General features: G+C 37.9%; 1 protein-coding gene across 8 annotated transcripts; it reads right to left on the reverse strand.

The window, feature by feature from the left end:
• Nucleotides 1-2201: 2201 nt before the first annotated feature.
• Nucleotides 2202-12624, reverse strand: LOC103702291 (protein EMSY-LIKE 3). Of its 8 annotated transcripts, none has more exons than XR_015971449.1 (11): nt 12217-12624; nt 9146-9348; nt 8940-9049; nt 8568-8817; nt 8253-8465; nt 8102-8170; nt 3463-3708; nt 3300-3368; nt 3151-3214; nt 2814-2982; nt 2202-2602 (listed from the first exon to the last, which is right to left on the reverse strand). XR_015971449.1 is itself a non-coding variant. In XM_039127990.2 (11 exons), the coding sequence occupies exons 1-10, from the start codon at nt 12242-12244 to the stop codon at nt 2842-2844; spliced, it is 1299 nt and encodes a 432-aa protein (XP_038983918.2). In that variant the 5' UTR covers nt 12245-12624; the 3' UTR covers nt 2202-2602; nt 2814-2841. The 8 variants fall into 8 exon arrangements, 7 of the variants coding, with proteins under 7 accessions (XP_038983918.2, XP_017697134.2, XP_008782869.2 ...); XM_039127990.2 differs by having other exon boundaries at nt 2814-2897; nt 3160-3214; XM_017841645.4 differs by having other exon boundaries at nt 2814-2897.

Consider the following 12624-nt stretch of genomic DNA (forward strand, 5'->3'; position numbering starts at 1 on the left):
ATGTTTAGGTGTCTCAGTGGGAACTTGGAAGACCCAGATAGGGAATATGAAACTACTTAGAACAAAGGAAGTCTCAAGTATGAGTTTAGAAGTCAATGTTGAGCAGGCATTTTCAGGAGACAATGCCACTCCAATCGACACATTTGCTTGTCAGCAAATACTAGAGGCAGCTTTTGGAGGCAGTGGAAAAGATTTTGGCCGGTACCTGTAATGAAAGGGTCTAAAGAAGCCAACATCCAGTGCCATTAGAAGCTTCAAAGTTCTTGTGGGACTCCTCATATGTTAACTAATATCATGTTTCAACCAATGTCTTGATGTCTTGATTGTGCCAATAAGCAATGGTTATGTTGGTGTTCTCCAAAATATTGCAAAAATGTGGTCGCAGATTTAAGTTGCAAAGACCAGATCCATGATTGAGGAGGTTCAATTGGAAATGATATCCCTGCTAGGTATGTGGGTAGACTAGATATTGCTATCTTAGTGCCTAATTTCTTCATCAAATCTTCTTTTATCTATCCTGTGATGCTATCTTTACCCCAACTGCTATGGATAGATTCTACTCGACATTCTCAAATAAGGAATAGGGATTTTTAATGACGACAGGAATCGGGAGATACCCACAATGATTACTGGCTAATAGAAAGCGTGCTGAATTATCATAATTCTAAATTGATGGATCTGTTCAAGAAATAACGCATCAAGTTGTTGGTCTTTTAAAATACTATTGCAAGTCCTGTTCTATATAATCTATTAATCTATGAAGGAATTGTCTGATATAGTTTTAAAGAACACATACTAATGTCACACCTGCTCAAGATCTTTGATTATGAGAGGATGTATTAAACCAGGGTACTCGATTGAGTTTGGAGATGATGAGGGCGATTCATTATATGTTTCCCCACATTACAATTGACTGAAATATAACTTACCTATGGAAGCTGGTCAGATGAGGACTATTCAGTTTCAGCAACTGTTATATACTTTTAGGGCACGAGATCACACAAAAAAAAAAAATGACAAACCAGCATACTTGCACTTATTTTTGAATAGGAAAACGAACAAAACAGTATTATAAAAATATGGAAACGTGTCGCATGGTGTCAGTTAACACATTCTTTGCTTTATAACGAGACTGAAAAACGGATGATTCTGATGCAGAAGCACCAGGCCATGCAAATCGTTTCCCACTGTGAAATTTTATGAAGCACAGTGGCTATTGGTGGAATTATAAGATACAAAATAATGCCGATGTACTATTGACTTCATGCATAATTACTCTCTCTCTCTCTTTTGTTGGTACTAATGCTGCATGCCTCTTGTGCAACACTGTTGACAGTTAATTTTTGACGGGACTCACCATACCCATAAAACTGACATATTTAGATTTGTTTCTTTGGATGAGCAATTTAACCTTTGATACACATAATATTTTAGTGTCGATGATCTATTTCCTCTAGAACTTGCTCCTTTTTAGATAAACAATTGCATTATCTTGCATAACATTATATTGCGATAAAAAAAATGGGAATTGAATTGCCCCTAGCATTACTAAATGCTGACACTATTTTTTTCTGTTAACAATTATGCGGATGTTAGAGATGCCTTGGTAACATATGCCACTTAGTGCATCGTGCACTGGGCTTGAGCACAAAAAATGTTAAATTTTAAATAAATTTGGTCTGAAGCCCGGCCTGGCCCATGACTACCTCTCGTGCAGGATCATATGATTGATGGGCTGTTGGATTTGTGAGCTTACCCTTTCGTATTGAGAGATTTCCATCTACCTACCTATTCGTAAGCACTCATCTCAGGCTATCCCCTTTTCCACTGGGACTGACCTGGAGAGACCCAGTCCTCCCTCCAGTCACAGCAATCTACGTTTGGGATCATGACCATGATTGATTGGATTCATGATTGATTAAACCATACCCCATCCAGTATCATGGATTTGCCATTCTACATGCTTTGAGGCTCCTCCGTATGGGTAGCCATGATAAGAGGATTGGACCTGTCCACTTTAACCTGAATTGGGCATGGATCGGAACCCAAATGCAATCAATCACTCAATGATAAGCAAATACCTCGTTGTTGCATATGGCTCTTTCACTGAATCTTTGCATAAAACACACACAAGATCAGAATGAGACAAAACCTACAGAACCAGCTTGATGCAACCTGCAAACATGAAAACACTAGACGGCTATCGAAACAATTTACATGTCACATCCTATTCACTGAAATAATAACCAAGATCGAACCCTGATCAGAGTTATCCTTCCCACTGAATATAAAGGAGCTGTTATTTTTTCCATGTGGTAAGAAATAAATATTAGCAATTGCATTTTACAGAGCACGGGCCTTCCTCCCTCGATGTCAAGTAAAGGTTGGTCGACCCCAAGTTAAATGTCATCGTCATCACCATCATGCCGGTAGTCTGATGCAACACCATCCCCAGCCATGTGGTCACCATCAGAACCTTCTCTACCTTCACCTGCCATGTCCTCATAGTTTGCTCCATGTTGGTTCCCAGCATATTGCTGGTTCCTCCATCCTTGATCTCGGTCCATGGATAGCCCGTGCAAGCGCTGACGGCCTCGCTCTTCTGCATCATGGAAAATTGTGAGGTCAGAACTCATTGGATAAATGCAAAATTTCTTAAAAACGTAGTAACTTGCTGGATTTAAAATGCATCTATGATGGCTTAGCAAGAAGCTTCCTTCACAATGTGACACTTGGTTATTTCCTCCGCATCAGAAAACACATTCAGTATGATGCAACAATGTGTATAAGTTGAATCAAAATTTGATACACACCCATCTCACTAATGCGGCAGATTCTAAATCATATGGAAAAGTGCGGCAATTCTTGTTTCTGGCCGAGTAGAATCATACCGACGACTGAGGTTGGGGTCCCAAGCAAATGAAAAGCATTCACTCAGTTGATGGTATCAAGATCTTCTTACATATTGCCATAATGCTCAAACTATTGAGGAAAAATATTATTAGATTCAACTAGTTTTGTTTCCACATTTCATCATGTCAACGAGGCATGTATAGAATTAACTGAAAGCAAATAACTCGAGAGGCCTTCTTGATATTCTGGAAATCATGTAAAATTCAACAGAAAGACGGGCCTATTATCAGTATTTACCACTCTCACCATCAGAGGCATCCGCAAGCCTTGCGATTGCATCGATTAGTGACTGTTCATGTTCCTGCAATAACAAGAAGTACCTTCCATATTTGTTGGCAGATGCAAATAATCATCTGTGAAATAACAGTTTATAAGAGTTATCTTACTTTTAACACTTTCTTTGCCTTCTCTATCTCAAAGGGATCGGGATGACTTGCACCGAAGACCCTCTCCACCTGCTTGACACCATAAAATGAAGTTGAAAAACAGAAGGTTACGTCAAAATATTTTTCCAGTCCACCATGCCCTTCAAGTTTCTCAAATGCATACCTCCTTTATTAGAGTGTCCGTGTGAAGTATTTCAATGTCATCAGCGCGCTTCTTCCCAATGCCATTCTGTGATGGGGCAAAATCTTTCTTGGACTGATTCTTCAAGGTTCCTCTTCCCCTTCCTGCACCTGGAATGGCACCACCACGGCCTGTAGACTTCTTAGCCCCACGACCTGGCGCAGCTCGACCCGGCTGATGATTGATGCCTGGATCCTCACCTTCCCATCTAAAATCTTCAGGTGAAATCTGCAGTTAGAGAAATTTTTAAACCAAATACAAGAAATGCACATAACTACCTGCATAATAAATCGCATCCCTTCGTAGAACAGTTTTGGATGGACTTGCAATATAAGAAGCATTTGTTTGTTAATGAGAACTCATGGAAATACTCTAACCAGCAGATTTCAACAATAGAAAATGACAGGGAGTTCTAGCTGAGCATTTGGAAAAGCTAAATGTGATAAGCAAGCCCCCATGGTTTGAGAACAATGCATATATCTAGATGATCCAACATGGTAGCAATATAAACAAGATATATATTTTTTTTCCATTTTTCCTTTCCTCTTTTTTTAATATTTTGAGAGTATTTCTTCTCTTTTTCTTTTTCTTTTTTTCAGTGTTGAAATCTAACAGTTCTTCACCTAGCTACTCAGCTACTAATTAAATATATGGAAATCAGTACCAGTAATGAAGTATATATACAAATCAATATCTCCTGTTATAAAGACATTAAAGGACATCTTTGCAGTAGGTTCTACTATAAGAACCTAGATGACATGAACTGAATATTAAGCAAATTCCTGAAGTTCTTCAAGGTGTTAAAGCCATACCCACAATGTTGATAGAAGAATGTTCATGGAGCTATGCTGGTACAGTGACAGGTAGCATATATGCAGATTCAAGCTCAAAACCCAATTATTTTCAACAAATGAAATGGCTCTGATAGGAGAATGAAAACATTCTGAATGTTTATATACTAGCTGTTGGAGGGTATGCAAGTGCTACGAGCATCAAAGAGATGCTGGTAAGAAACTCTACCAGCAGGATGGCTGACAAATGGAAAATCATCTAAGAAGAAAAGAAATTCCATCAGACACTGAAAATGCCTAACTTTTAATATCTACTGAATTATACAATGGCAATCAGCTGGAAGTCAATATTTCTTTCAGCTACTACCGTGCACATAACCTCATGGCCCAGAAAACATAAGAAAGCAAAAGCTTAAGATAAAGCGAAACCTTGGTGAAAAATGATACAAAAGGATCACCGGATTTGATGTGGACTACTTTGGCTACTACGATTCCTGATCACCAAACTCGATATGGATCACTCTGGCCACTACAAGTGTCCAAGGGGATCACCAAACTTGACATGAAAAATTTTGGTCACTACGAGAATTCAGAAGGATCACTAGACTCAATGTGGAACATTTTGGCCACTACAAGCAGGACTGGACAGGGTTCAAGAGCAAAATCCGCCATATCGGAAAGTTGAGTCGCAGACCAAACTTCAAAAGGCCATAATTTTATTGTACGATGCCCAATTGAGATGATATTTTTTTTTTGAAATTGGATATCTTTTCTAGATTTACAATTTTGGATCAACCTCTTAGGAAGTTAAATCGGATCGAAATTCCATCATTTAGGCTCCGAAACAGCTTGGTCAAACTGAAAGTTTTATTTTTGGGTAAGACTTTGACCGGACGTAGCTCTCTATCCGAGAAAAATTAGGTAGAGCGACAAAAGGCAGAGTTGATATAGAAGTTAATATCTACCTCCTCAAAAACTTTAATCTTTTCCAGAATATTTCGAGATTTTAAGCTTTTTTAGAATATTTTTATTAGTCATATTTATTTTAGGATACCTAGTCCTATTCAAACTAGAAAAAGAGTCCAATCCAAATTGTGAAAGGTGGGACCTCGCTAGTATTATAAATAAGGGCTATGTATCATAGTTTAGGAGGTGTGGTGAATTAATGAAAGAAAAAGGGACTTAAGCCATACTTTTGAGATTCCTTCTATCTTTTTCTAGTTTTCTTCCGAGAGATTCGAGTTGAGTAGGTTGAAGAAAATCTTTCTTCTTTCCGATCGGATCAGAAAATCTATTGGTTCCGCAATCAAGCATCTAAGACAGCCAAAATAGAAGCAGATCATAGGATGGAACAGGAAAACTTATTTCTTAAAAAGTGTAGCAGCAATTTTCAAAATTTGAGGAAAAAAACAATTATGCACCAAAAGTGCCAGAAAAGATGGAGATGCATTGGTGCTAGCCTCATACTTACATCTCATAATGTCATTGATGGCTGTACAATTTTTGAGCTCATCTTTGTTGTATACCAAGAAGGAACTGGACAAGGCACAAATCATATCGACAAAATCTGAAACTGCATAATCCCATGTCCTACTCTTACATCTCATGTTGTTTTATGTACATTTTTTTTTTGGCAAAGATACTACAAGAACTTCTTTAAAAGGGAAAAGTATCTTCTAGATATTTTTTGATAAACAGATACCCATTTTTATTCCAGATCCAGATATAACAGACATTTTCCCCTCTCAAAGTTTGCCTCATAATATTATGTATCCAGCAATATAAGTTGCATTATGGAGCAGCCAACTCAAATTGATTTTATCACTTGAAGAGCTGTCAAATTTGTGAGAACAGCGAGCATATTCCTGCAGTCCCATACAATACCTAAATAACTTGGATATGCTGAGAGCATGTATCAAAATCTGAATGCCATCAGAAACACTTATGGGAGCAGAGGATTAAAGATGATCCTGTGGAGCCATATGCCCTGCCGCTTCCTAAGTGGAAATTAAATTGTGATGTGTTCCTCTAGGAACAAGATCTGAACCATTGGGAGTTCAAATAATGGACATGGCAGCAATAAAAGGACAAGGAGAAATGGAAACACTAATGCAAGTTTTATCCATCACTTCCATCTAAGAACAAAACTGAGCAAATAATATAGACAAGGATTAAACCATCTAAATACAAGCTTTATCCATAACCACCTTACAAGTAAACCAATAGCCACATTCCATCTTATCAGCAATGAAAGGCGCATTCAAATGCTTCTGCAAAATTAAGAGGACTTCTATAAAGGATGATGAATAAGACCATCCAATACCCTGTTTAATAACCTTAAAAACCATATGAGGAGGTTAACAGAAATACAATTCCTGTATTCCCTATAAATTCTGGAGAGGTGTAATGAAAGCAGAATTTGCTTTCCAATCCACCATCGTTATCCATATAACTCTTGAACTGCAGGAAGTCGAACACAGGTCCATCTTTGTTATAATTCTTAAACACTAACATGAAAGGTGTACGGGTCAGAGCTTTATCCTTACTACACAAAAAAACAACCACCTTAGTCCTTTCAATTTTAAATTGCACTAAGAGCCACCTTGCTTGAGTATAGACAAGCGCCTGTCAAGTGTATGCAAATTAAAAGTCATAAGCACACATCTACTCATCTAAAATACTGTTCCCGATCCATCCCTTATTTTCCTGCTGTTACCCTCTGTTTGTTAAAACACTTTATATTCCTTTTGCTAGCAGGTTTAGGTTATGATTCAGCTAACAAGCTGAGGAGACCCATAACTGCAATCATTTTCTGGCCACATTCAAAAAAAAATTTAGCTTGTCAAAGATCATTTATATGTTAGCCTCCAACCATCCAGCACCTTACCAGCCGTATCTTCTTTTGCACTATTCCACGTATGCCATCAATTCAACAAACAAGCCATCACAACTGAGCTTGCTAACTAGCTATAAATCAGCAGCAATGTGGTTCCTATATCCACCAAAAAAAAAAAAGAAACAATGTGCTTCCTATGGCAAGTTGCTAACTCCATCAGTTTTTCACATAAAATGCATTAATAATGTCAGCTATGTCAAAAAATATAATTCAACAAGCCTATAAAAATTATGCCAAATGGCAACAAACAACATAGACCATAAGATATGTAATGTGCTGCCGTTGCAAAAATCAGTCATGTAGTCATGGACAAATTGTAGTATGGGAATATGTTAGCAATTCTTGTAGCCCAAATGATACATTATCAAATAATCAGCAATTCAGTTCAAATAACATGCTAGAAAATTACATTCTTTCTCCTAACTGGGTGACAAAACGTAATACCATGTTGCACTAACCTGCAATTTAATAATAAAAAATAAATAGACTCTGTAGCAGAGAGTTAACAGAATAACCAGCAAGACTCCAGCATGCATTAATTCTATATTTTTTTTGATGCCCAAAAGGATTAGGTCTTCCACATTCTTTTTCAATAAGTTTCTTAAAATTTACAACTACAACTAGTTCCAAAGAAATTCCTTAAATATGTGCCTAATTTTCAACCAACATTAACCCATCTCTAAGGGTTAGCCTCCCAGCATACGTTCCTGCATGCCTTATCATTGATAATTTCAGTTATAGAGAGAACAACTTTTGCTGATTATATGTTGTTCACACAAAGATATAACATGAAGATACTTCATGAACTTTACTATTTAAAATTTTACCAAACTAAATATGAGCATTGTCAAAAGGTATAAAACTACATGCAATTGTAGAACAAATTAGTCTGTTATGGTTCTAATCATCTCTGCCATGAATAAATTTGAATCACCTCTTTGAGATTAACCCATTCCCATGTCTCATTCTTTGTTCCTATATCATAAACCAGAGCATGAAGACCCTGACAATAATTGGAATAGGGTAAGCTTGGCAATACACAACTGCAACACCGAGATGATGAGCACTAAAATAATCGAACACACCTCGACTGGATTGTGATCAGTAATAACAGCCTCATAGAAGTTATTATCTTCAGGCCATCTTGTCATGACTTTCCGTCCGATTAGTGGATCGTACGGTGGTGCCTCTGCAACAGCACCTGTAGAACTCCTGTTTGCAACTTGTCCCCTTCCACTCGGACCAGCGGAAGGATATTGAGTGGACTTCATTGAAGATACACCAGGCAACGTCTGGCCCTGAAAATTAGAGGAATTAGCATATCAATAAATATGAATGAACAAGAAAATGGAGAATGCAGTTTACTTTACAAAATATTCGTGCTTAAATCATGAACTTACTGATTTAGGCTTCTTGCCCCTTGCTCCTGCTGCGGCTCCCCGTTTTGCCGCTGCTGATGATGGCTGCATGGAAGCGGCAACTGGTTGTGCATGAAGTCCAGGAGATGGGGCACCCAAAGATAGAGAAGGTACAGGCTGAGATGTTTTCTGTCTCTTGCGAGAAGCTGAAACAGTGGGACTGGGTACCGGATCATGTGTGGGTTGAGCATTATTAAGCAAACCAGTTTGGCGTCCACTTGCCCTCCATTCCCTATATAAAATTTGTCAAACAATTCACACTAACAATTAGTGAAAGGGACAAAATTCATTGTTACGTGTTGTGTATCTAAGTGGGTTCTGGGTTCAATTAATAAGATTCATTTATTTACAAACCTAAGTCTCCTAATAATGTCATCAGCATTAACCCTGCTTAACAGTTCTCTGTGTTCCTCATCAGATACTCTCAGTTCCTTTCTCAGTTCAGTTATAAGACTTTCCTTCTCCTGTAGAAATCAAATATCTCACTAGGTTAACAATAAATATCAGCAGGAAGAAGTAAAGGACACATTATTTGGATAAGACTATGGGCGGATGGATACCCAAGTAATGGCATCCGACTGAGCCTTAAATGCTCGAAGAACTGAACTGTATGCTTCTTGCTCAAGCAGGTGTATTTGAGTCTCCATGTCACTGTGTACCCTGGGGTATGAAAAAGCACCAATGATAGTTCTTCCATTTCCAGTGACACGCCCTCCTCTTGCACCCCTGTTCTGATGTGATGGTGGAAGGTCATCATCAGTCCCTGCAGTCAATTGACGGACATTAGAATATCAAAAACACCAGTATTAAGTATGTAAGGAACAAAAAAGATTACGATGATACTAAGAAATCTCAAGGGGAATAGCACAAGAAAAAAAAAGTGGAGTTACTAATTGACAGCCCGTAATTTCTAATGTTCCTTATATAAATTGCTAATGTTCCTTGCCAAAGTAAATATTGGCAACCTGTAATTTTTTTTTTCCCTTCATGATTAAGCCTTAGAATCCAATTTAAACCTTAAATCCACCTTAAATCCCTCGACCTTAGGTCTTAGTAGTTGGAAACTATGAGCCCTTTGTAGGAATTTGTTCACTTTCATTGAAATATCATGTCTGAACCTGAAACGCCAGCAAGATACTGCTCAATCAGCATTTTGAATTCTGTCATCCCTACAACACCCCTCTCTAATGCTGTACTGCACCATCCAATTAAATGAATTAACTCCCAATATCAATGGGAGGACAGATTGTCAATTAAGTTACATATGAATGCAAATTTCAAGTTCCTTTAAGAGAAATCGCTAGATGGAACTTATCCCATGGAAGACACTCTAAAGGTTTGGACATGAGTCATCTGCTTCTTCCAGTTCAACAAGACCACATTTCATTGCATCCTTTGATGAAAAGGACCTTTGATTAAGTAAAACTGGAAACCTTGGAACCTTATAACAAATTAAAAATGCCAATAAACCAGTTGATTAGCTACATAAAATTCTAGTAATCCCAATTAGATCTCAATTAATTAGTCTTCTTTACTGATATATGAAATAGGTCCAATGAATTCAAAAATATGATTAGTTAGCAGTATAGAAAATAAAATGAATCAAATATTCACATCTTTTGCGCATTTTATATTATCACACATATTAGTATCTCACATTGGCAGATTATGTACTTCCTTTGCAATGTATGAGAGGCAAGATCGTCATGACTATCCCTCAAATACATGGAAAGTACTGGGACGTGTTATAAATAAAAAGATCTCATAACTACCTTTAGCAACATGAATAGTTCTAAACCATGAACTTAGCCGGACTCTTTCCCCAGAGTCAGCTTTTTATAAAGTGTTCATTCCAACCTAATGTGGCAGGGTCCTTATAACTTATTCACAAGACCAGTCAACCTTAACTTTCAAATAACTGGTGGAAAATCTCCACCGTGTGAATAATGTGAATCATAAGATGCCAGCCACATGGGCAAGAAATTAATTGTTTGTTGATTAGTTTAAGATACAATGTGTGATGACCCTCAGATCCAACTAATTGATGGCATCAGCTTTACCTTTTGATTCCAATAAGAAGATGATAACAAATGAAATAGGTGTCTAAAAAGGAAGGAACCACATCCTTGATCCCATTATTAGTTAACAAGTTCCATTTCATCCTTTTATTCAATATCATACTTCCTGGATCACAAACAAATTGTCTGTTCAGATACTGGAAACATATAGTCTCACTAGAGAAAACAACCAAGCCTTTTCTCCAAACAGATGAGGTCAACTAAAAAGTACTATACTGAGTCCATATCCAGAAATGAACATATTTCAAGGACCACCTGCCAATCTTATGTCAAGCCTCTGAAGAATTGTTTCCATGTTAACATATGATGCTCTTGCATTGTGTCCAACATTTAAAAAAATATATATATCAAAAAATTCTAGGAGAAAGCACTATAAATGTTGGCACAGTAAGCTTGCATCACCTGCTAGTTACGTGTGAAACCTATGAAGTTCAGTCCATGAAAATTGTCATTCATAGATGAAGAAACCAAAGAGGAGCTTGCTGTAGGTTAGAGATGAAGAAAAAAGATCCTAAGCTATTGCAATTGCCAGTGACTCTTGATGTTTATTTTATGCCTAACATGTTCCATGATATTTAGATAACACCATCCACATCCTTTATGGCAGACTTAATTTTCAACCATATCATGTAATAACATGGATTGGGCAAATCAACTTTAGAAGGACATGCAGACACATGTTTGTTTGGATGAAATGAGCCAGGGTTATTCATCGCTAAACCTATTTCCCCAAAAATATTATGAAATACTGCTTCACATACTATATTTCTCACTTCAATCCAAACTACAATTCAGGATTTATCAAGTCTATTTCTTACACTGCTCCCAAAGTCACTTCTTATCATGGTAACCACATCATTGTCACAGGTTGCAGTACAAAATTATAGAAATGCACATTTATTTCTAGCTTCTAAATATAGGAAAATGAGTCTATAAACTATGAGCTACGGATTGAATTTCATATACAGCTTCGATTCCCACCTCTAATACTTGCAGCTATAACGCACAGGAACTGAATAGAAGTATATTTCACTTTGCACCCAATGTAAAGTTCAAGATGGCTTCGATGCAATATATTTACATCCCAGCACAAATCAGATTTCACAATCAAGTGAGAATGTCTTGAATCCTTAGTCCCCCAACAAAAAAGTCTATATTTACCTGATATTGTATCCTGCCACTACCTAATGCAAAAGGAACACTGAAACCATGAAGTCTGACCCATAAAAACCCTAATTCTCCCAAAAACCAGAGCTCAATCCATCTGGCTTACAAATCAAACACCTAGCTAGCATACACAGACAAAAGGACAAACTTTTCATGCAAAAAATGAGGGATCGAGAAAGGTACACCCAATTTCGAAACTAATCAAGCTCTAAACCCTAATTTTTCAATCTTGCAACAATCGCAAGCTATCCGAGCTAGCCCAACAAATGAACACCCAGCTCCTTTCCAGCATAAGAATTGAAAAGAAACTCCTCAAAACGTTGCCCCAAAAACCCAGGAAACACATGAGAAATGGCCATAACACAAGAAAGGTCGATGCCGCTTACCGCTGCTATCGGAGGGATCATACTCCATGGTCGGGTCCTCCCACAGACAAAATTCTTCGGTGAGAAACCCTAGAAAATGCTGCGAACGCTTCGAAGAAGAGAAAGGAGAGCGCTTTTTCCTCCGCTAGGCCGAGAACGCATCAAGAACCGAGCGATCTACCTTTCTTGCTTCATTCTTTACCCACCTACCGCAAGAACCAATCCACTTCGATGCCTGGAAGCGAATTCGATCGAGAATTCGAACCGCGAAAGGGGAATTTGAGGGAGATTCGTGGAGATCAGTAGAAAGAGGAAGGCACCCGCCGGGGTGGAAGACAGAGAGCGCAGTCGGGGGTTCGAGGAAACAGGCGGACTCCAAACGCGTCTTATAGACGAATTATTAACAGTTGATACTTTTTTGAGTCCGCC

The sequence above is a fragment of the Phoenix dactylifera genome, chromosome 11 (assembly GCF_051530095.1).
Source record: "Phoenix dactylifera cultivar Ajwa chromosome 11, Ajwa_hap1_PhDact_Kaust_v1.1, whole genome shotgun sequence".
Lineage (NCBI taxonomy): Eukaryota > Viridiplantae > Streptophyta > Magnoliopsida > Arecales > Arecaceae > Phoenix > Phoenix dactylifera.